This window comes from Mesoplodon mirus, assembly GCF_964341445.2.
Source record: "Mesoplodon mirus genome assembly, chromosome: 1".
In the NCBI taxonomy this organism is placed as follows: domain Eukaryota; kingdom Metazoa; phylum Chordata; class Mammalia; order Artiodactyla; family Ziphiidae; genus Mesoplodon; species Mesoplodon mirus.
Window position 1 is genome coordinate 208913494 of NC_138976.1, and position 23079 is coordinate 208936572.

Consider the following 23079-nt stretch of genomic DNA (forward strand, 5'->3'; position numbering starts at 1 on the left):
GGACTGGGGCATGAACCCGTGTCCCCTGCATTGTCAGGCGGACTCTCAACCACTGCGCCACCAGGGAAGCCCCCACTGAGAGATTTTTAAGCCAGTGAGTGACATGATTCTATTTTCATTTTAGAAGTATCCCTCTAATGTTGCATTTCTGAAGAATATCACTACTTATCTATTTTATTGGTTATTTATTACAAGTTTAATGGTCTAAAATAACACACATTTATTATCTCACAGTTCCTTTGTAGCAGTTGTGCACCCATAATCATATATATGCCATCTCTTTGCAATATTGTGTTGGTTAGAAGCAAGTCAGAGGTCACATCCACACTTGAAGGGGAGATGACTACACAAGGTAAGATTCTAGAAATATTCAGAATTACACTGGAAAATATGTATGTTCCCACCCACAGTTAGCCAAACTTTAAAGTTTGAGAGCACAGTCTCCAAAACCATCCTCATTTCTTATACCAACTGAAAGTTTGGGGGGTTCCCCAAACTACCCTCACATTTGATAATTTTCTAGGACTCATGGAACTCACTGAAAACCATTCTATTCATGGTTTTGGTTTATCACAGGGAAAGGATACACATAAACATCAGCCAGAGGAAGAGACGCATTGGACAGAGTCTATGAGGGTTCCAAGTGCAGAGCTTCCATTGTTCTCAGGATGCGTTACCCGCCCGGCATTGATGTATGACAAGGAATATGGGTATTGCCAACCAGGAAAGCACTACTGAGGCTCACAGTTCAGTTTTTACTGGGGCTTCATTACATATGCATGATCAATTGAGTATCTCACAAGGTTGAACTCTGCCCCCAAGTTGACTGATACTATATGACACATCCTAAATCACATGGTTGTCTTTCTGGCATGGCCAACCTAAGACTGTTTGGTATGGCCCGTCCCACCCTAAGATTGGATGTGTAAACCCCCATTCTAAACAAAAATAGAGATTACCTCCTAGAAGCTGACAGCAAAGCCCAAACCCCTCTTTGGGGTCAAATTCTTTACTACATAGTTTCCAGTATAAAACATGTTTCAAAGTTAGGTTGTTTTCTACTCCAGAAAGAACTATTGTGTCCTAGTAGAAAGCTATTTAGCTTTCACTGAACAGTAATAAAAGATGAAAGCTAAGGCTCAAAAGCAGGCATTTATCCAAAATTGAGAGGGTTATCTCTGTGGAGTTCTTTTTGGTGACCCTGCCACATTATCCTTGGTATCTTTATAGGGTTTTATATCTTTGAAGGTGTCCCAGAATTTTGCCTTCTGTAGTCATCTCCCCTTCAGTGTGGGAATGACCTCTGACTTGTTTCTAATGAACATTCTAGGATTTTATGGGAAGTCTATGATTTGAATCTCCATCTCAAATCTCTGCTTATGCCTGAAGCCTAGTTGTTTGGTCAAATGAGATAAAGATGCGAACCCAAGTACTTCCCGGACTAAAGGCTTAAGTTTAAAGGGAGGGGAATTATGACTCAATATAAAGAAGGGTTAATGTTAAAAATGTATCGTATTTGTGATTTTAATTTTTCTGAGTAGTACATAAGTCTACGTATAATAAATTTGCAACCTAAACATGCAAGGACGGACATATCCATAAATGTCGTGCTATTTACTTGCTAGGCATACCAGGTTATACTTATTTAGGAAATTGGAACATGTAAGAAACTTTGGATTTTTAGCAGTTATGATTTAATTTTGTTTCTAGCTGCTGTTATTCTTTATTTCTAAGATTTAGAAAAAGATGGATTTGGAATCAGGAAATTGGGGTTTTAGTTCTAGCTTTCTGTGGGTCATATGAATCCTTTGCTACAGTAAAAGTATACAGAAGAGACAGGTTTATTTCTTCTGTTTTTTCCCCATGCAATTGGTTTAGTATGTTATGTGATATGCATACATCTGCATTTTGGGTTAGTGGTTCCAACTTGAGGAATAAAGTAAAAATGTATAGTTTTCAGGTAATATTTAAACACATGCTAAACATTCTCAACCAGTATTAATATAAGCAAATTTATTAAATATCCTTTATTTTTATTTCCTTTCTAATATGTTTGCTAATTAAACTTGGGTTCATGGTATGATTTGGATTTATTTGTTAGTGGTCACAAACACACACAGTTCAGCCTCAGAGCTAATATAGCTAATACTTTGAAGTGTAATGAGAAAACTGATGAATTTTCATCTGTTTCTTTCCTGATATAAATATATCATCTGGTTTTGTTTGCAGCTCTGGTAAGAGGTAGAACTTTATTCTTCCATCCTCCTAGGGAAAGCATTGGTGGTTATTTGTTTTGTTTTCTTTTCAATGAGAAATACTTGGGGTAGGCATGAGTTCCTCTGGACATTTTTGAGTAACAAAAGATGGTTGTTAACCTGCCTCCTTACTTGGCCCTGCAGCTGGAGGACATTTTGTGACGTGTTTATATATACATGCCTTTTAAGGGAGAGCAGAGGTGACCTCTTCTTCCTTATATACAGGAAGAGTTTGACTACTCTAGCCAGAGGAGCCAGGCAGCCAAGTGCCTTTTGAGGGATGGAGGGGACTCTGCTTCCCACCCTTGTAGGCCATCTAGAGGTGCTTTGGAAAGCTGAACCATCAAATAATGACTTGGAATATGTTTGTTGTGGGTATATGATTTAAGCTCCCTCCTCTCTCTCCCTAATGAAATCGTTAGTAAATTCTGTCTTGTTTACTAATCTTTTGTACAAGTGGAACCTTGCAAGGAACCTGAAAGATGCTAACTCCATTCTAGAGGGTCCCCGAGAGAGCACCAAGGCATGCGAAGCACAGCTGGTGGCTGGGGGCACATATATCCAGTGGGCTGCTGGGCTGGGCATACTGCAGTAATTACTGCTTGTAGGGTACCTGTAACTGGCATGCAGTTTGTTAAATGCTTTGGTATGTACACTATCTCTACTTGTCCTTATAACAGCCCTGTGAGAACCACCTTCCTTATAGAAATGCAGAAAGAGAGGCTTCAAGAAGTAACTTACTCAGAGTCATCTTGCTTAGTTACAGGCGTGAAGTCAGGCTTCTACCAAGGTATATCTGATTTCAAATTCCTTGTTACGAATTGCTAAACTGTGCAGTCTTTTTCTTCACTAAGCCTATTCATTGAAGATTAAAATGTATTTTCATTTGTCAATTTAGGAGGAGGTAAAAATAGGTGCTCCAGAATTCTGAAAATTTGGAGGGTTTTAACTGTGCAAGAGGTGAAATAAGTAATTACCATATCTGTATATTAATCTCACCTTAGGACCTATTTTCTCCACTCTTGCCAATCAGTCCCTACTCACACATCAAAGTACCACCTCTTTGAAGCCTTCAACTGCTTCACATCCTGGCCAGAAATAAAGTCCGTATATCTGTCCGTATATCGTGTTTCAGTTACTGCCACATTGTATTTATTTCTTCCTTTTGTTAGAGTGAGTTATTAGATTTTATTGTCTCTGTTAAATTTTTAAATAACAGCTTTATTGAAATAATTCACATCTTATGCAATTCACTTTTTTAAAGTGTACAATTCAGTAGTTTTTAGTATTTTCAAACTTGTACAATCATCACTATAATCAATTTCAGAATATTTTCATCACCCCCAAAAGGAAGACTCTATCCATTGTCAGTCACCCCCCAGTTTCCCTTTATTCTCCTGCCCCCCAACCCCAGGCAGCCAATAATCTTTCTGTCTCTATAGACTTGCCTCTTCTAGACATTTTATATAAATGGAATCATATAATAGGTGGTCTTCTGTGACTGACTTTTCACTAGCATAATGTCTTCATGGTTCATCCATGTAGTAACATGTATCAGTACTTCATTCCTTCTTTTGGCTGAATAATTTTCCATTGTGTGGATATACCACATTTTGTTTATCCTTTCATCAGCTGAAGGACATTTGAGTGGTTTCCACTTTTTGGCTATTAATGAATAATGCTGCTATGAACATTTGTGTACATGTTTTTGTGTGAACATATGTGTTCAGTTCTCTTAGGTATATATCTAGGAGTGGAATTGTTGAATCATAGGTAACTAACTTTTTCAAGAACTGCCAGACTGCTTTCCAAAGCAGCTGCACCATTTGACTGCGTCACCAATGGATTCCACTTTCTGTACCTCCTCATTAATACTTATTATTTGTCTGCCTTTTTGATTATAGCCATCCAGTGAATGTTAAAGGAATATCTTGCTGTGGTTTTGATTTGCATTTTCCTGATGGCTCCTCATTAAATTTTAAATTGTTCTGGGTAAGAAATAGTCTTCTCTTTCTGATCTCCTAAAACACCCACAGTATTTTCCACATATTAGCTCATAATAAATGTTTAAATTTATAACCCTATTTTAAAAAATGTCAATAAAGGGGGAGATGGTCCTTAAAGTTTTTTACCTCTTTGGAAAATGTGCTTTACCCACATCACTAACGTTTTGCTCTTACGTTTACCCTCACACCTGTGTCTCATAGCGTCACAGGTGCACATATGTATTATGTTTGACCTCTCATTACTAAGCCCTGCATACCAAATGACTTGCTGAATGTTAATTAAATGAATGAATGAATGGAGTGTTGTTCATGTTCATTCTGGATTGTTGAGCTTGTCCCTGGGGGCATGTGGGTGTTCTGTTTCTGCTACATGCTAATAACCTAGTCGAAGATATAAAGAGCATTAGAGGCTTCATTTTAAACTGTCATCTCCAGAAAAATAGGCTCACCACTAGAAAACTGCTTTTAAAATATAGTTTTAATTTGTCTTTTTGCATACTATTTAAATTGTTACTGTTTGTTTGAGGGGTTTCCTGTGTAGGCAGTTCCAGATTTGTGTTTATTCCTTATCTGAGGAATTCTGTGAAATATTAGCCTGGTAAATCAAGAAAGTTCATCATAGAAGTTATACTTCATTATAAGGCATACTTAAAATGCTTCAAAATGATATATGATTTTTAAGGATTTAAAGAAGATATCAAAGCTTGTCATTCAAATTTCAAAGGAACTCTATTCAACTTTAACACTATGTAAATAAACATTGGCTGATATACATATGTTTCTAATATATTGTGCTAGGAAAATAGAAGTGTTTAATTATGTTGATATACTTTCTTGTGCTAACATTAACTTAACCTTGTGAACAGAGCAGTTATTTATTAGAAAATCTTTATGTAACTAAAACTTTTCTCTAGTGAATTTCCTATAGAAACACTGGAATGCAGTCAAGATTGTTTTGTACAATTGCTGAAATTTGCTAAAATACGAATTGTGATAAGATGATTTGGTGGGTTTTTTTAGGTATCCAAATACAGGGTTTAAATATTTGTTGCTTTCGTGCTCTGAGAGAAAAACAAGACTAGTTGATTTCATAAGTCTGTGTGCCTTGGATCCTTAGTACGATAGCCTCTTTTGAAAATCAATAATATCATTCTGTGCTCTAAGTGGTAGGACCAGGGGGGTGGCTGTCATGGTGATGATATTCAAATACAAGTGTGAAAGTTTTTCTGGACATTAGGTCAAAAAAATAGTCTATTCCTTAAATGAGTAGCTGCTGTTACATTAATATAACCTTCTGGCATTTAAACACTATGCTCATAGTGATTTAAAGCATATGGCTTACAGTTCTTAGCTTCTAACACTACTTCTTTCATCATTATTAGAAAAATTACTTTAACAGAAGTGGTCATACTTGCTTTTCTTCTCAACATGATGATAATTTAATATTCAAAGTGTAGTTTTTGATTCCTACTTATTCTAATTTACATTTCTAAAGATTTATATCATTTTGAGTAAGTTCTAATCCTGTGTAATGATGCAAATGTTGTCAACAACCTAAATTCAATCTGATCTCATACTAGTACACAATTCCAAGTATATTACTACGAGCTATGCATATTTAGTTAAATTTATACTGAATAATAAGATTTTGTGAAGTTATAAATGTATACCTATATAGTTTCTTGCCATTCTTGACTTCCATAATAGTGAGGGTCAACGTTTTCTTCTGTTCCTTCTTCTTCTGGGGCTTCATGGTGATCATCGTAGTCTTCACTGTCACCATCATCTTGAAATCTCCTGAAAACTTGGGTCTTCAGTTGTATTGTTTGACCATTAGTGCTTCTTTGTTCACCATAATAAATAGTGTGTATATGAGGGAAGCAGAGGAAAATGTATGAGCTTATTGGCTCTTTTAGCTTATTTTGATCTACACGAATGTATGTTAAATGATGGTAATGTAGTGGGTCAACAGATGGACACATCAATGTGACATTGATATCTGAAAAATACAAATTAAAAATTAATCCTGTATTACATCCATAATCCTATATTGAATTTTATTAAAATGTTTATGGGGTATAGTTTTATTAATTAAAATACTTGTAAGTGGAATTAGGCTTAATTATTTTTTACAGTAAACAAATAATAAAATGAAAATGAAACTATAAATGAATTTTATATTATCAAAATAAACGATGGCTTCATTGGCTATTAAGTAATTATTTAAGTATTAAATAAATTATTTAAGTAATAAATTCTTAGTAGAAACAATCTCAAAAAGAAAAAAGTGAAAATCACCTATAGTTCTACTACTCAGGATCTCATATTTCTTTGTATACTCTACAGTACTAATTCTCAATGTTCAAGGTGATAACATTTAATAGAAAAGACTATAAACCTTGGAGTACACCTTTCTCTGGGGCCAATTTCTGCCATTTCCCTAGCCAGCTTCAAAGCAACCATTTTCAGCAATTTGTAAAGCATACGTTTTTAAAGACTCATTCTTTAAAAGGTCAAAATACTCTTCTTTCTGTCTTTAAAAGACGATGATGCTCATCAATGAATTCAGTAAAGTTGCAGGATACAAAATTAATACACAGAAATCTGTTGCATTTCTATACACTAACAACGAAATATCAGAAAGAGAAATTAAAGAAACAATCCAACTTACCATCACGTCAAAAAGAGTAAAATAACTAGGAATGAATCTACCTAAGGAGACAAAAGACATGTCTGTACTCCAAAAACTATAAGATGCTGATGAAAGAAGTAGAAGATGATACAAACAGATGGAAAGATGTACCATGTTCTTGGATTGGAAGAATCAATATTGTCAAAATGACTATACTACCCAAGGCAATCTACAGATTTGGTGCAATCCCTATGAAATGGTATTTTTCACAGAACTAGAACAAAAAAATCTTAAAATTCATGTGGAGACACAAAAGACCCCGAATAGCCAAAGAAATCTTGAGAAAGAAAAATGGAGCTGGAGGAATCAGGCTCCCTGACTTCAGACTATACTACAAAGCTACAGTCATCAAAATGGTGTGGTACTGGCACAAAAACAGACATATAGATCAATGGAACAGGGTAGAAAGCCCAGAAATAAACCCGCACACCTATGGTCAATTAATCTATGACAGAGGAGGCAAGACTATACAATGGAGGAAAGACAGTGTCTTTAGTAAATGGTGCCGGGAAAACTGGACAGCTATGTGTAAAAAAATGAAATTAGAACATTCTTTAACACCATACACAAATTAAACTCAAAATGGATTAAAGACCTAAATATAAAACCAGATACTGTAAAACCCTTAGAGGAAAACATAGGCAGAGCACTCTTTGACATAAATCACAGCAATATCTTTTCTAAGCCATCTCCTAGAGTAATGGAAATAAAAAAATAAATAAACAAATGGGACCTCATTAAACTCAAAAGCTTTTGCACAGCAAAGGAAACCATAAAAAAAAGAAAAGACAACCTAAAAAATGGAAGAAAATATTTGCAAATGATGCAACCAACAAGGGATTCGTCTCCAAAATTTATAAAGAGCTCATACAACTAGATAACAAAAGACCAAACAACCCAATCAAAAAATGGTCAGGAGACCTAAATAGACATTTCTCTAAAGATGACATCCAGATGGCCAAGAGGCACATGAAAAGATGCTCAACATCGCTAATTATTAGAGAAATGCAAATCAAAACTACAATGAGATATCACTTCACACCAGTCAGAATGACCATCATCAAACAATCTATAAACAATAAATGCTGGAGAGGGTGTGGAGAAAAGGGAACCCTCCTACATCGTTGGTGGGAATATAAATTGGTACAGCCACTATGGAGAATGGTATGGAGGTTCCTTAAGAAACTAAAAATACAGCTACCATATGATCCAGCAATCCCACTCCTGGGCATATATCTGGAGAAATCCATGGTTCGAAAGGATAGAGGCACCCCAAATGTCATTGCAGCACTGTTTCCAATAGCCAAGACATGGAAGCAACCTAAATATCCATCAACAGATGAATGGATAAACAAGATATGGTACATATATACAATGGAATATTACTCAGCCATTAAAAAAGAATGAAATAATGCCATTTGCAGCAACATGGATGGACCTGGAGATTATCACACTAAGTGAAGTAAGTCAGAGAAAGAAAAATATCATATAATATCACTTATATGCAGAATCTTAAGAAAAAATGATACAAATGAACTTATTTACACAACAGAAACAGACTCACAGACTGAGAGAACGAACTTATAGTTACCGGGGGGGAAGAGTGGGGGAGAGGAATAGATTGGGAGTTTGGGATTGACATGTACAACAAGGACATACTCTATAGCACAGGGATTGCTGCTCAATATTCTATAATAACCTAAATGGTAAAAGAATTTGAAAAAGAATAGATACATGTATATGTATAACTGAATCACTTTGCTGTTCACCTGAAACTAACACAACATTGTTAATCAACTATGCTCCAATATAAAATAATTAAATAAGTAAATAAATAAAAATTAAAAATAAATAGTAAAAATAAAAACAATACACACAAAAAAATGAAATGTTACATACTTTCAATTTCATTATTTTCTAGGTATAGGTGTTCTAAATTTCTTGGAATATAGAATGCTTGCTTCAGTTTGTTGTGTCCAACATTGAGCACTATAAGGTTGGAAAGATTAAAAATATAATATGGGATGTCTTGTAGTTTATTGTGTGACATTCTTAGAGCATGAAGTTTTGGGAGTTCATTGAAGTAATTTTCTGGTATAGCAGATATTGAATTATTTTCTAAAGACAGATACATAAGTGAAGAAGGCAAACCAGGAGGCATTGATTCTAATCTGTTATTACATAGGTTAAGCTGCATTAGTTTTTCCATTTTCGCAAGGATTTTTTCTTGTAGTGTAGAATCATCAATTTGATTGTAACAAAGATCAAGCATGGTCAAGTTTACTAGCCCATTCACAGCATTTGTCTGCAGTCTGGAGATCTGATTGTAACCAAGAAGAATCCTTTCCAAAGAGTTAGGAAGAGGAAACGGAAAGTCTTCTAAATTGTTATGCTGTAGGTGAAGTTGTAGTAGATTTGACAATTTAGCAAACACACCATGATCAATCTTTTGAGATTTAATTTTGTTGTGGCTGAGGTTGATTTCTTTAAGATGAGTGGCATTGATGAATGAATCTGCAGTCACAACCTCAATTTCATTAAACTGAAGATAAACTTGCTGAATGTATGCTGGAATATTTGGGATAGTCTTGAGTTTGCGATTATCACAGTACATTGATGATGGAAAGTTAGGTGGACAGAAGCATTCACTGGCACAACCTAAAGTATGCTGATGAAATGGAACTCCATAATCTTCATTTTGATGAAATTGGAATTCTGGTTGGTAGACATCATCTGGTTCTTGGTCATAATCTTCATCCCATTGATAACTTTCATACTGGCAATATACTTTGACTCCAAGAAAGAAGAAAAGGACACATACTGGACTTGAAAAGCCCATGTTCCTTTTTTTGTCCTATTACAAGGCAAAAAGGAAATATATTGTGGGAAAAGTGAGTGAGCTGAGAATAATTTGTATATAAATTGACAGTTATATAAAATGCATAATATCTGTATCTGTATTGAAATATATAAAAGAATGTCCAGAATTAATGGATACTGCTCAGACCAAAATTAATGTATAAGGTGGTATTTTTTAAAAAGTCACATACTGCACTGAACCAGACTAAGTAACCATCTTTTAAGAGAATCTCGATTTGTCTTGCATACTAGACTATAGATTTACAATGATAGCATGACATCTCTCCACCCCAAAGCCAAGTGCTCTTTCCGTATAAATGCTGGATATTCTCACTGACTATTTGGCCCCTTCAGTGATGTTTACTGCCTATGAGGAGAGAGACTCTGTTTTAGTTACTTAGGAGATTCTTGATATTAACCAAAATTTTCCCACTGCAACTTTTGTTTGCTGATGTTCTTTTCTGCTCTTTGGAAGAACATAGAACACTCCATTTTATGTGAAAGCTTGAGATGTTAAAAATAGCTATCATGTTTCCTCTTAGTGTTTTCTGTCCAAGACTAACTGTGACTTCAAATTTTCCCTGTGAAATAGTTTGCAGAATCCAATTATTTTGTCTCTGACTCTACTTGAATAACTACTTTAAATCACAAACACACACAATATTTACATTCTACAAAATTAGTTTCTAATTGGTTATTCTATACATTTTTCCTATTACCTTCCTAGCTTCTTTCTTTCCACTAATATTTTGGAGTTAATTTCTAGATACACAGATATTAAAAATACACTGTCCTGTCTCCCAGGAGTTTAGGTCTTAGTGGAGAATCAGATGATGACCTTGCCTCTTTTTTTCACCAAGAAAATAGAATAGACAATCATTTTCTCTAATATATTGACTTCTATTTAATCTTATCCCTTCCTACATAAAATGCCAAAATGGTAATGGTTTCATCTTTTAAACAATTTTGATTTTGAAATTCATAAAGTTTCCTTTCGCAAATCTAAATAGACTCCATCCATTGTGTCTTTTTATCCGTGTGATTCATGGAGGACATGGCATTTGAATTAGACTTTAAAGAAATGTGAGGGTTCTCAAAGAGGGAAATAGGGAAGATTTGCAGCTAGAAGAGATGAGCAAAAACATGTAAGCAACAAAGGGTGAGATGTTTGGGATGTGGTGGTTAACTGTTGAAGGAGCAAAATAAGACTGTTACAGCCAATCTCAACCAGAACCTAGAGGCCTAAATTGTGACCTCAGGAATTTGCACTCTGGGAATGAACACCTAGTTTAATTCATTAATATAGCTGAGCCATAATCTTCACACTGCAGTGTTCATGCATCAAGTAAGATAGAGTCCTGGGAGGAGAAGTGAAAGAGTATGGTCTCATCCCAAAGGGCAGTATTCAGTGCTGGCTGACCCAGACAGGGCACTGGGAAGCTCCCAGTGGGTATGATTAGGAGTGCTTTTTCACCTGCTATAATTAGTGACCCTGTACTAGGTGTTGTGTGTGGACATGGTTAGAAAAGAGCCTTGCAAATATTACTAGCGATTTCATTAGTTTGATTGGGTTACTTGATGATTGTCTTGAATTTTAGGGGTGAGGCACTGTGCTTGGTGGGAAATACAGAAATGAAGAAAATATGAAGACATGAGCATACAATTTAGTGCATACAATTTAGTAGACAAGAGAGGCACAGCACAGTGAACCATATTCTCAGGCAGAGGGAAATATGGTTTGCAGCAGAGATACCAGTGCTGTGGGAACCAGTGGCTTAACCCTGCTTGCTGGAGACAGGGAAACCTTTGCAGACATTATTTGGCCAAGATTTTGGGAGATTCACAGGAATGGGTATAGAACACCCTATACATATTACTCTCTAGTTGATAATATTTTATGTATTAAAATTATAGTATTTTATTATACTCATTATGCTATAACATATCAACTTTTTTTTAAAGTGCTTGTCATACTTCATTTAAAGTACTGCACCATGGAGTTGAGATGAAAGTAGAAGCAGAGGCAGAGACATGCAGCTGTGCGGGGTCAGGCCATGTAGGGGGTCTCAGGAGCTGACTGATACACAGTTGAACTTTGAAAAGAGTACTGCTCATCAGAACTCTGAATTTTATCCTTGTGTTAGAACATCAGTAATCATCAGTTAGTAACCTTACATTTGAGAAATAAAGCCATGACTGTTCAACAGCTACAAGAAATTGTTGGGGAAAAAGGAGACCGGGATGATACTTTTGGTTCAGCACTTACCTTTGCCTAGGAATCAAGACCTCATGACGAGGGCCTCTCTGAAAATAAAGGGATTCTTAGTATTATCTGCTTTTGGTCTTCTTGGCCGCCTAAGAAGAAAGGTCTTTCCCTGAAGACAGTTTCTCTTCTAAATCTGAGCTCATCATTATTGTCCTCATCCACTGAGGACCTCGGCCCTGTAGCTCAACCTTGTTCCACTCTCTTTTCAATAAGTGCTGTTTTCTGGTCTGAAATCCATTCCATCTCCATTGATATACCCATTATTTTCTATTTTTCTTACTCCTCAACTTCACCCCTGATCATTTTCCCTGTAATAGTGCTCTCTTATTTCTTTTTATCCAAATTTTTCATTCAGCTAATCTTTTACCAGCCATTTACAAGGCATATTTTTATTACTTCTGCCTTTTATGTTCGGCAATTTATGCTTTGTCTCCTATAGGATAACTCATAGCAAAACATTATAACTCACTGTCAATCATCTCATTTCTCAACCTCTAATTTTTGACAGACTCTAGTACAATGCACAGTTTGTAAGTGCTCACAGATTTGTTGAATGCATGATTGATTTTTTGTTATAGATTACATCTTGTTAGTGATGTTTATTGCTACTAATGTTGATGATTTCTAGGCATTTATTTCACCACAGTGATTTCTCTAAATGAACATTTTCACAGAGAACATGGCTATTCTCTTTTCTATTGAATATTTCTCTGTCACAATATACTGTATTCACTTTCCTACCTGTATTCCTTACCTTGTTTAGTAGAAAAATCACAAATGTGAAAAAGAAAGTTTAAAGCAAACTGAAATATGTTACCAGGTTTTTTTAATTACTCATTAATATGAATTTTTCATATTATAGCTAAAAAAGTTTCTATGTCATAACATTTCTCTTACCTGGAAAAAAGCACTCGTGCTTTCATCAAGAAAGTTCTAATTTAAATTACTAATAAAAATGAGATGGAACTTTGTCCTGGAAAGTTTAAAATAATTGGAAAGCTTCATAGCATTTTATTATTTTAAAAACTTAATTGTTCTATTGATATGCCACAGAAACTAAAATATAAGAAACCAAGTATTAGGATATGACTCAGAATTTTTTCCAAAGCAGTTTTAAATTTAACTCTGTAAAATTAAAGTTGTGTACATCACTATCACACACAAGGCCTAAGGAAGTAAAACTTTTGCTATTAAAAATATGAAAGTCTCAAAATTATTTTTAGCCATAATACATTTGGATCTTAATTAACTGAAACCCAAGAAACTAGAACCTTCAGTGCTAGATAGAGTACTTGTATTTTCTCTTTGAGGAAGAGGCAAACACATCGTAACGTCAGGGATTTGATTAATAAAGAAATTCTGAGAAAATTTCTAGTGAAATTTGTACAAATACCCATTTCTCTAAAACCAGAATCTCTAGCATTGCTCAGATGTATGGCTCAAAGGCGTTCGCTGGTTTTTTGTCACTTAAAGTTGAGAGAGAGAGGGAGAGGGAGAGGGAGAGAGAAACAGAAAATTATTCCATTAACATGAGGATCTTTCATTCAAAGTAAAAAAAGATCTAAACAAAGGTCATTTATTGGGTAAATCTTAAGTTAGAAAATTAAATTCCCTATATTATTTCCCTGAATATTTTTGCTAATCAAATTTTAATTTAGCTTTTACCAGATATTGCTTATAAAAATGTGCATTTATGATGGCTACAATCTATTTTAATGTTAAATCAAATATATTTTAAACAGTAGGAATATTTTCTTTAAAAATTGAAAATTATTTTATCATCATACCTGTTGAGTTTGCTTTAGTTTTCAGGGGCTGATGAATTTGCAAATCCTGTAAATGAATCAGAAATTCCTAAATTCTTAAACTGAATCTCTTAAAAATCCACAGTAACTGTGTGTCCAGGCAGGGCTGTCCCTTGAATTGCTATAGCAATTTAAGCAAATATAATCTACTTGGAAAATACTTGGGTTGAATTAAAATTATGTATTTCTTTTCATTATCCAAAACTTTGTGGACTCAAATTAAAATGCTTGTGTTCTTGGTCAGATTTATGTGGCTTACTTCTTTCTTTTCCCCTTAATTTTGGTTTGAGGTATGGCAAGAATTTCCTCTAGTATGAAAGGCAAACAGAACTAAATGAAACAGCATGTACTGATTACTGTTTTTATTTTCATTTTCATGCCAAAGAATTCTTCAAAGTAAGGTCCACTGTAATATGGAGCTCAGTGTCTTGGCATTTTAAGGTGGAACTCAGAGTCATCTTGAGACCTCGGTTGTCTGATACTGTGTGTTCACACCAGTGCTTCCTTTTATTAAGACAAGGAACCAGGATTAGAAACATACAGCGTTTCACATCTAGTTTATTTTAAAAATGAAATAGATGGTCATTGGTGACACAGATTAAATATATTACTTTTCCATACAAAGAAGTATACCTTCTTTTCTATCAGCTATCCCCTTTCTCGCCTTCCTCCCAAATACATCCACTAGCATGCGTTCTAATAACCTTTGAAATAAAATTAATCTCTTAGTTATGGAATTCACTCAGAAGGTATATCTCTGATTTGTCTGTTTTTACTAGTACAAAAAGATAATTTTATCGTATTGAATAAGATGGAATTAGGAGCTTCTGTTGACCAGCTATTATTGCCTTTATTTTGCAGATGTGGAAAATTTACAAATTTCACTGAGCTGTCTCTCTTGAAGAGTGGCAGTTAACTACTTAAATGCTATATTTTTATACCAATATTTTCATATTTTAAACAGAGAGTTAACTTGTATCTGTTGGCAGTGAACTTTGAGTTCATTCTTTGGGAGATTCTTTCAAGCTTGTACAAACTAATAAGGTAAAGTGATTCTTGGAATTTGTTTTTGTTTCCTCAAAATAGTATTTTCCATTAGGTTTTTATAAAGAATGCACAAGATTTATTTCGTTGTACTTCAGATTTTTAAAAAGTGTACAGTGTTTCAAGAGATGTTTTGGCAATACTGTGAAAATCTCATCTATTATTTGAGACACTGGTATGTAAAACGTGGCAGACCATATTTGGGCCAAGATTTCATCTTGTTACTGATCTTTTCCATATGTTTCCTTTTAGTGTTTGTTCTTAAAACTCAGACTTCCACACTAAGGAAAAGAGAGCAAGTCTGTACTTTTTCCAAAAATCATTCTACATGCCCTCACAGTTCTTTTGGAAGGTTAATGTAAAATTAACAGCTTAATTTTTATTAAATTCTTCTTTTAACTCTGTGATTTGAACTTATGATAGTGATTATATTGTTCATGTTCCTAACAAATGTGAAAATATTTATCAATAGATAGCTAGAACACTCAGAATTGAAAGCGTCTAGGAAATTTAAATAAGGTTGATGGTGTCCAGGAGGTTTAGGTTTGGCAGGGGGTGGGAAGGGTGGTTTGAGTCAGGCCTTAGAAGAAAACTAGAAGCTACAAGTGATTGTGATAGTTCATAGTTTCAGTTGGTGGTTATTTTATTTTATTTAAAAATTGTTTTTAATTTTATTTATTTATTTTTAGCTGTGCTGCACGGCTTGCAGGATCTTAGTTCCCTGACCAGGGACTGAACCCTCGCCCTTGGCAGTGAAAGCACGGAGCCCTAACCACTGGGCCACCAGGGAATTCCCTCAGTCAGTGGTTATAATTGTAGCAATTAGGGAAAGAAGTTAGTTGAATTGGTGAAAGTCTAAATTATATTCTATGATTATAATTTGACTGAAGTAGATAAACTATCTCAGAGCCAAATAACTAGTGCTGGCTAGGAGAGGTCTGACTGAGACTGGTAATTATGGTAATAAACCATAATAAAGATTTTTAATTCATTTATTCATCCAGCTAATATTTGTTGAGCACCTACTTTGTTCAAGGCAGTTTTAGGTGCTGAGAACCCAGCAGTAAAAGTCCCTGTTATCACTGAAGAGGAAGAGAGAAAATAAACATATCAAGTGGTGTGGAGTGCAATGGAGAAGAACAAAGCAAGGCAGAGGGGTAAAAATGAATGAGCACAGGTGTTTAAGTCAGTATTTCTGACACTACTGTGATGTACGATGGAAAGGAATGGTTATGTAACTGTGTGGTGAATGGGGGAGCCAGGTGTCTCACCGCTGGAGGGAGGTTACAGATAAACAAGTGGAGGTGGTGGGAATGAAAGGCTACAGTTGTTTTAGATCTCTTTAATACTTGACATTATCTAACTTTCCCCCCAATTTTTAGGTATATGATGGTATTACTTGTGATTTTAATTTCCATTTCCCTGATTACTAAAGAGGTTGAACATTTTTTCAAATGTTTTTCAGCCATTTGGATTTTCTCTTCTGAGGTATGCCTGTTAATGTTTTTGCTCATTTTTCTGTTGTGTTGTTTGTCTTTTTCTTATTTATTTTTAGGGTTTTTTAATATGTTTATGGATATCCATTTTTTATTATATGTGTGACACTGTCATCATTTTTCAGTTGATTCTCTTGGGTTTTTCAGGTACATACGAATCATATGCAAATGATATTGTACCTTCTTTCTAATTGTTTTTAAGAGGATAGCTCTTATTTCAAGAAGATATTTTGCAAATCTTTACTCCTCAGACAACTGGACTGTTGCTTTGTGTTTCTCCCAGTTAACTCCTAAGTAAATCACATGAGATAAAAGTACAATTCAAATCAATAAGCCACATGATAAAAAAAACTGGAAGACATCATAGAAACTTCATCAAATAAGGAGGTATAGAGAGAAGAATTTAAAAAGACCAGCATAGTACCAGCCACAGACGGCAAAGAGAGAGCAAGGAAGCACTCAAAGGCTCATGGAGCAGCCAGTACTTTCCACCCTCACAGAGTAAAGTTTCAAGATAATATACACAATTAAAAAGTAGTTGTCTGGGGCTTCCCTGGTGGCGCAGTGGTTGAGAATTTGCCTGCCAATGCAGGGGACACGGGTTCGAGCCCTGGTCTGGGAAGATCCCACATGCCGCGGAGCAACTAGCCCCGTGAGCCACAATTACTGAGCCTGCGCGTCTGGAGCCTGTGCTCCACAACAAGAAAGGCCGCGATAGTCAGAGGCCTGCGCACCGCGATGAGGAGTGGACCCCACTTGCCGCAACTAGAGAAAGCCCTCACACAGAAATGAAGAGTCAATACAGCCATAAATAAATGAATGAATGAATGAATGAATGAATGAAGTTGTATAATCCATTAAATTTTATTTTTCACTGACTGGGACTGAGTACAAAACAATAGCGTTTTCGGACTCAGGAAAGGGTGATAAGATGTGTTTCCCTTTGCCCAATTAATGGGAATGCCAAATTAATGGGAATGTTTTCTTTTCTGTTAAAGGAGAGGGTGGGCCATGTGGATCCAGGAAGCAGAATTCCTATTACTTACGTTTACTCAAGTTAACAGTTATTAAGGAAATTTTTAGGAGAGGGTTATACAGGAGTGAAGTACTGACACATACTGAAATTTTTAGGACAGGATGGCAAGGTTCTGGGATGGGTATGTCTGCTTGGTGGAGTGAGTGAATGAATGGATGTTTGCTGGATGAAGTGGGAGTATGAACTGGGAAGGGGCACGGAAGAACCTCTGGAGTGATAGAAATCTTTTATATCTTGATCTGCTTTGAACGAATGGTGCTAAGACAACTGGAACACATGCAAAAATTTACTGAAAATGGGACAAAGACCTAAGTGTTAGAGCTAATATGGTTAAATTTTAGAAGAAAATATAATGTTAGTCATTATGACCTTGGACTAGGCTTCAGTTTCTTAGATGTGGCACTAAAAGCGCAAGAATCAGAAGAAAAAATAGGTAAATTGGATGTCATTAAAATTTGAATTGTTTTCTGTGCCAAAAGACACTATCAAGAAAGTGGGAAAAAAAAACAAACCAACCCACACATGGGAGAAAAATTTTGCAAATCATATATCTGATTAAGAACTTGTGTCTGGAATAAATAAAGAACTCGTACAACTCACTAATAATAATATTAAAATGAGTGAAGGATCTGAATTAATGTTTCTCCAAAGGTAACAAATGGTCCATAAACACATGAAAAGATGCTCAACATCACTAGTCATCAGGAAAATGCAAATCAGAGCACAATGAAGTACCACTTCACATTCTCTAGGATAGCTGAAATAAAAAATATGGACAATTACAAGTGCTGGTGAGGATGTGGAGATTTTGGAATCTACATATATTGCTGATGAAAATTAAAAATGGCACAGCCACTTTGGAAAACAATCTATAGTTCCTCAAAAAGTTAAACATAAAGTTGCCATTTGACCCGTCAGTTTTACTCCTCAGTATATACCCAGGAAAAGTGAAGACATACGTTCACACAAAGACTTGAATGCACATATTTATAACAGCCAGAAAGTAGAAACAACTTATATGTCGATCAGCTGGTGAATGGATGAATAACTGTGGTCCATCTATACAATGGAATATTAGTTGGCAATAATAAGGAGTGAAGTACTGACACATGCTACGACATGAATGAACCTTGAAAACATTATAAGTGGAAGAAACCAGTCACAAAAGACCACATATTATATGATTCCATTTATATGAAATGTCCAGAATAGGCAAATTGATAGAAACAGTGGATTTGTGGTTACCTAAGGCTGGGAGTAAGTGACATTAATCAGGACAGCGTTTCTCTTTGGAGTGATAAAAATGTTCTGAAATTGATTGTGGTGATGGCTGCTAAGCTTGAATATATTAAAAACCTTTGAACTGTATACTTTAAATGGTAAATTGTACAGTATGTGAATTATATCCACAATAAAGCTGTTATTAAAAATAATAATAGCAGTGGGAGTTTAAATGAATAAAATTGGCTTAAGTTGATAATTTTAAAAACTGAGTGAGAAGTAGATGAAAGTTCATTGTAGTGTTTTGTCTACTTTTGCTTCTATTGAAAATTTTCCTTAATAAAAAGGAAATCTCTTTTTTACATTTGGTAGTGTATATATGTCCATGCCAAGATAGCTAGTGGGAAGCAGCCACATAGCACAGGGAGATCAGCTCGGTGCTTTCTGACCACCTAGAGGGGTGGAATAGAGAGGGTGGGAGGGAGATGCAAGAGGGAGGGGATATGGGTATATATGTATAGCTGATTCACTTTGTTATACAGCAGCAGCTAACACAACACTGTAAAGCAATTATACTCCAATAAAAGTGTTAAAAACTAAAAATTAAAAAAAAAATCCCCAGCACTCAAACTGCAAGTTTTAATATTAGGAATTCATATGACTGATTGCACCCTCCATATAGAGCTGGCATGGCACATGCTTTTGCCCCTTAGCCTAATTTGTCCTTGTGTTTCTGCCCCTTCCAGCCTTTGTAACCTCTTCCCCTGTCTACGGAAGGGCTGTTTTAAAGGTCCCTCAGTAAGCTCTTCCCCTTTCTTTAGAAGGTCTTGTTTTAAAGGGCCCTCTGTAAGCTCTTTCCCTTGACTATGGAAGGGCTCGTTTTAAAGCAGTTATCTTTATTTTCATGCTGTTATTTTACCAAGGGAGAGATGTCGCTGCTGGGAATATGTACCTTGTTACAGCACTGGTCAGAGCTGATTGGGTGGGGGATCTGTTTTAGAGCTTCCCAGAGCCTGTGATAGAAACTGTATTGAGAAAAAATGTGCACTGGGAAAAAATGCCACCTGCCCCTATTTCATAGTAATGTGGAACACACAGTACATCTGCATCAGGTCTGTGGGAGAACTGCAGCCGGAGAGGGAGCTTCTAGGATGAAAGAAAGATATGTAGGATAAAAACACATTGCCTTGTTAGAATGAGGATAAAGGCTTTTTCTTTTCCCTTCGATAAGCACCCTTTGCTGGTTTAATCCAGAACAATGTTTTGAGCCAATGAAGTGTGGTAGGCTTTGGTGGGGGGTGGCGGGGAGAAAAAGGGGATGCAAAGATGACTTTGCAATCAAGTGCTTACACTCAAGATATCTACAATCCTCTAGAGAATGTGAAGAAAAAAACCCATGTATAAATAGCTATAATAAGTTAGATTGTGATAAGTACAAAAGAGAAGCACATCAAAATACTGGGAAGATTTGGAGGGTGGGGTGTGAGAAGCCACATCTGTTTATGGGAGAATCAGGAAGATGCACTGAGATGGGTGACCTTTGACACAGACATTTGAGGTTGGATAAGACTTTCATAGATGCAAAGGACAGCATTAATAAAGACACAGAAGCCAGAAAATACAGAGCATATTTGAGAAATAGCAAGTAATCTTCAGCTGGAGTATAAAAAGATGTAAACATGAACTAAAAAGCTCAGAAAGCATTACTTAAATGTAGCTCATGGAAGTCTTGAAAGATGGGTTAAGCACTTTTTTAAAAAAATAATTAATTATATATTTTTAGCTGCATTGGGTCTTAGTTGCTGTGCACGGGCTTTTCTCTAGTTGTGATGCGTGGGCTTCTCGTTGTGGCTTCTCTTGTTGTGGAGCACGGGTTCTAGGCGTGCGGGCTTCAGTAATTGTGGCTTGCGGGCTCCAGAGCGCAGGCTCAGTAGCTGTAGTGCACGGGCTTAGCTGCTCTGTGGCCTGTGGGATCTTCCTGGACCAGGGCTCAAACCTCTGTCCCCTGCATTGGCAGGCGGATTCTTTTTTTTTTTTTTTTTTTTATTAGTTTCTGCTTTATAACAAAGTGAATCAGTCATACATATACATCCCACATCCCTTCCCTCTTGCGTCTCCCTCCCTCCCACCCTCCCTATCCCACCCCTCCAGGCGGTCACAAAGCCACAAAGCACCGAGCTGATCTCCCTGTGCTATGCGGGGCAGGCGGATTCTTAACCACTGCGCCACCAGGGAAGCCCTGGGCTTGCTTTTGAGAGTTTGTTACTCTGCAGCAAGGTCCGCTTTTTTTTTTTTTTTTTTAACATCTTTATTGGAGTATAATTGCTTTACAATAATAGTGTGTTAGTTTCTGCTTTATATCAAAGTGAATCAGCTATACATATACATATATCACCATATCTCTTCCCTCTGCATCTCCCTCCCTCCCGCCCTCCCTATCCCACCCCTCTAGGTGGTCACAAAGCACCGAGCTGATCTCCCTGTGCTATGCGGCTGCTTCCCACTAGCTATCTATTTTACGTTTGGTAGTGTATACATGTCCATGCCACTCTCTCACTTCGTCCCAGCTTACCCTTCCCCCTCCCCGTGTCCTCAAGTCCATTCTCTTCGTCTGCCCCTAGGTTCCTTAGAACCATTTTTTTTTTTTTTTTAGATTCCATATATATGTGTTAGCATACGGTATTTGTTTTTCTTTCTGACTTGCTTCACTCTGTATGACAGACTCTCGGTCCATCCATCTCACTACAAGTAACTCAATTTCGTTTCTTTTTACCTCATAGGGCTATTGTGAGGATTAAATGAATAAATGCAAGTAAGGCTTTTGGAAGAATGTCTGAAAATGTTCTTTACATACCACCTATTACTATTAAGTATTATTCATATGGTACAATTTGGGGAAAATAAATTCAAGAGAATTAAATCAGTTGCAGTAGGTTAAGGACCATGTGAGTAGAGAAGTAATTAAGGCCAAGCTAAGACAGTTCTTTTCCCAAAAGATGGAATTACAAACGAAAGAAAAATAATGCAGTAGTTTAAGGAGGAACAAAATTGATTTAGGAAAACTTTAGTTTTAGTGACTTCAGGTGATTTTCTAAAAGTATTATATTTGTTTCATGAATTCAGTGATCATTTTTATTGTAGTATTTGGGAGGAAATAAGGATAGATGGTCATTGAGTTTTTTTTTTCTACCTTGAAGTCCTTAATAAACCCAGTAAGTTGTAGTAATTCATTTGTTTCCAAACTTTAATGGATTTCAAGTGGGTAGTATTTTGTATTTACCATAAAATGGGATTGTGGCAGAAGCTTTAATGCAGTTTTGGTTGCTTATGATTTTTATTAGTGATTTGTCTTTTGCAAACATATAACCAAAAATGGTTAACAGCTGTGGGATGAAAAACACAAACATTAAATACAGGAAATTAATTGCAGTGGTTTCAGGAATCATTTCCAGTATTTAAAAAATTTTGCTGTCTTTTCTTTTTAGAAAAGGTTAATTTAGCTACTTTAAGCTTCTCTATTCAGATCATAGACTAATCTATTTGTTTAGATGATTCTAACCTTAGCACTAACCTTATAATTTAATTTAATTTCAAGAACTGTATTCTTACAATTTCAGTGAACATTTCACTTCTACTTATGTTCTTATAAGTGGCATGATGTCACAATTTTATTTTTATGATATATTGTAGAAAAATGAATTTAAAAAAAGAAAGAAAAATGAATTTTATTTATTAAAACTATTAGAACTTCAGAACATTTAATTGTAGGATGATTATCATTGTTAGGTATTCTTCTGTTTTTAAAGGACTTCTTATTCTTTAATTTTTCGTGCAGTAAATTATTGTCCAGTGTTAACAGCTATTCATGTTTCATGAATCTTTATGGTTTACAAAGCATTTTCACATATACTTTTATTATTCAGTTCTTATAGCAACTTATTTGATCAGTATTCTCATGCCTACCCTTTACAGATGAGAAGACAGGTTCAAAGAGATTGTGATTTGCCCAAGACTGTAAGTGGAACTGGACTCTGTATGTTTTTCCAACTCAGAGCTCTGTATCCCTGGGCTCTTTCTGTTACATCACTACTGGTACTATTATTTTAATCACACTTTAATCTTGCCCCTACAGTTTTACCAAACAAAAATACTAACTATTTTGTTTCAGGTTTCCAAATTTGTGTCAGAATTTAGAAACTAAGTAAATTTTCTATAAAACAGTAGTTCTCAACCAGCTGCAGTTTGGCTCCACCCGTTCCACCGGGACATTGGCGTTTTGGGGAGAAATTGTTGATTGTCACACTGTGGGGCCGGCGTGCAAGTGCTGCTGGCATCTAGTGAGGAGAGACCAGGGAGCTGCCAGACATTCTGCAAAGGACAGGATAGCACTCCCCACAGA

General features: G+C 35.8%; 2 protein-coding genes across 4 annotated transcripts in view; one reads left to right on the forward strand and one right to left on the reverse strand.

Annotated features, from left to right (window-relative positions):
* Window positions 1–23079, forward strand: part of CENPP (centromere protein P) — a 232136-nt gene that overhangs the window by 80722 nt on the left and 128335 nt on the right. The gene's annotated exons all lie outside the window — the stretch shown is intronic.
* Window positions 3454–14126, reverse strand: OMD (osteomodulin). Of its 2 annotated transcripts, XM_082635579.1 has the most exons (4): window positions 13866–14126; window positions 12079–12116; window positions 8853–9807; window positions 3454–6260 (listed from the first exon to the last, which is right to left on the reverse strand). In XM_082635579.1, the coding sequence occupies exons 3-4, from the start codon at window positions 9790–9792 to the stop codon at window positions 5932–5934; spliced, it is 1269 nt and encodes a 422-aa protein (XP_082491705.1). In that variant the 5' UTR covers window positions 9793–9807; window positions 12079–12116; window positions 13866–14126; the 3' UTR covers window positions 3454–5931. The 2 variants fall into 2 exon arrangements, with proteins under 2 accessions (XP_082491705.1, XP_082491704.1); XM_082635578.1 differs by lacking the exon at window positions 12079–12116 and having other exon boundaries at window positions 13866–14125.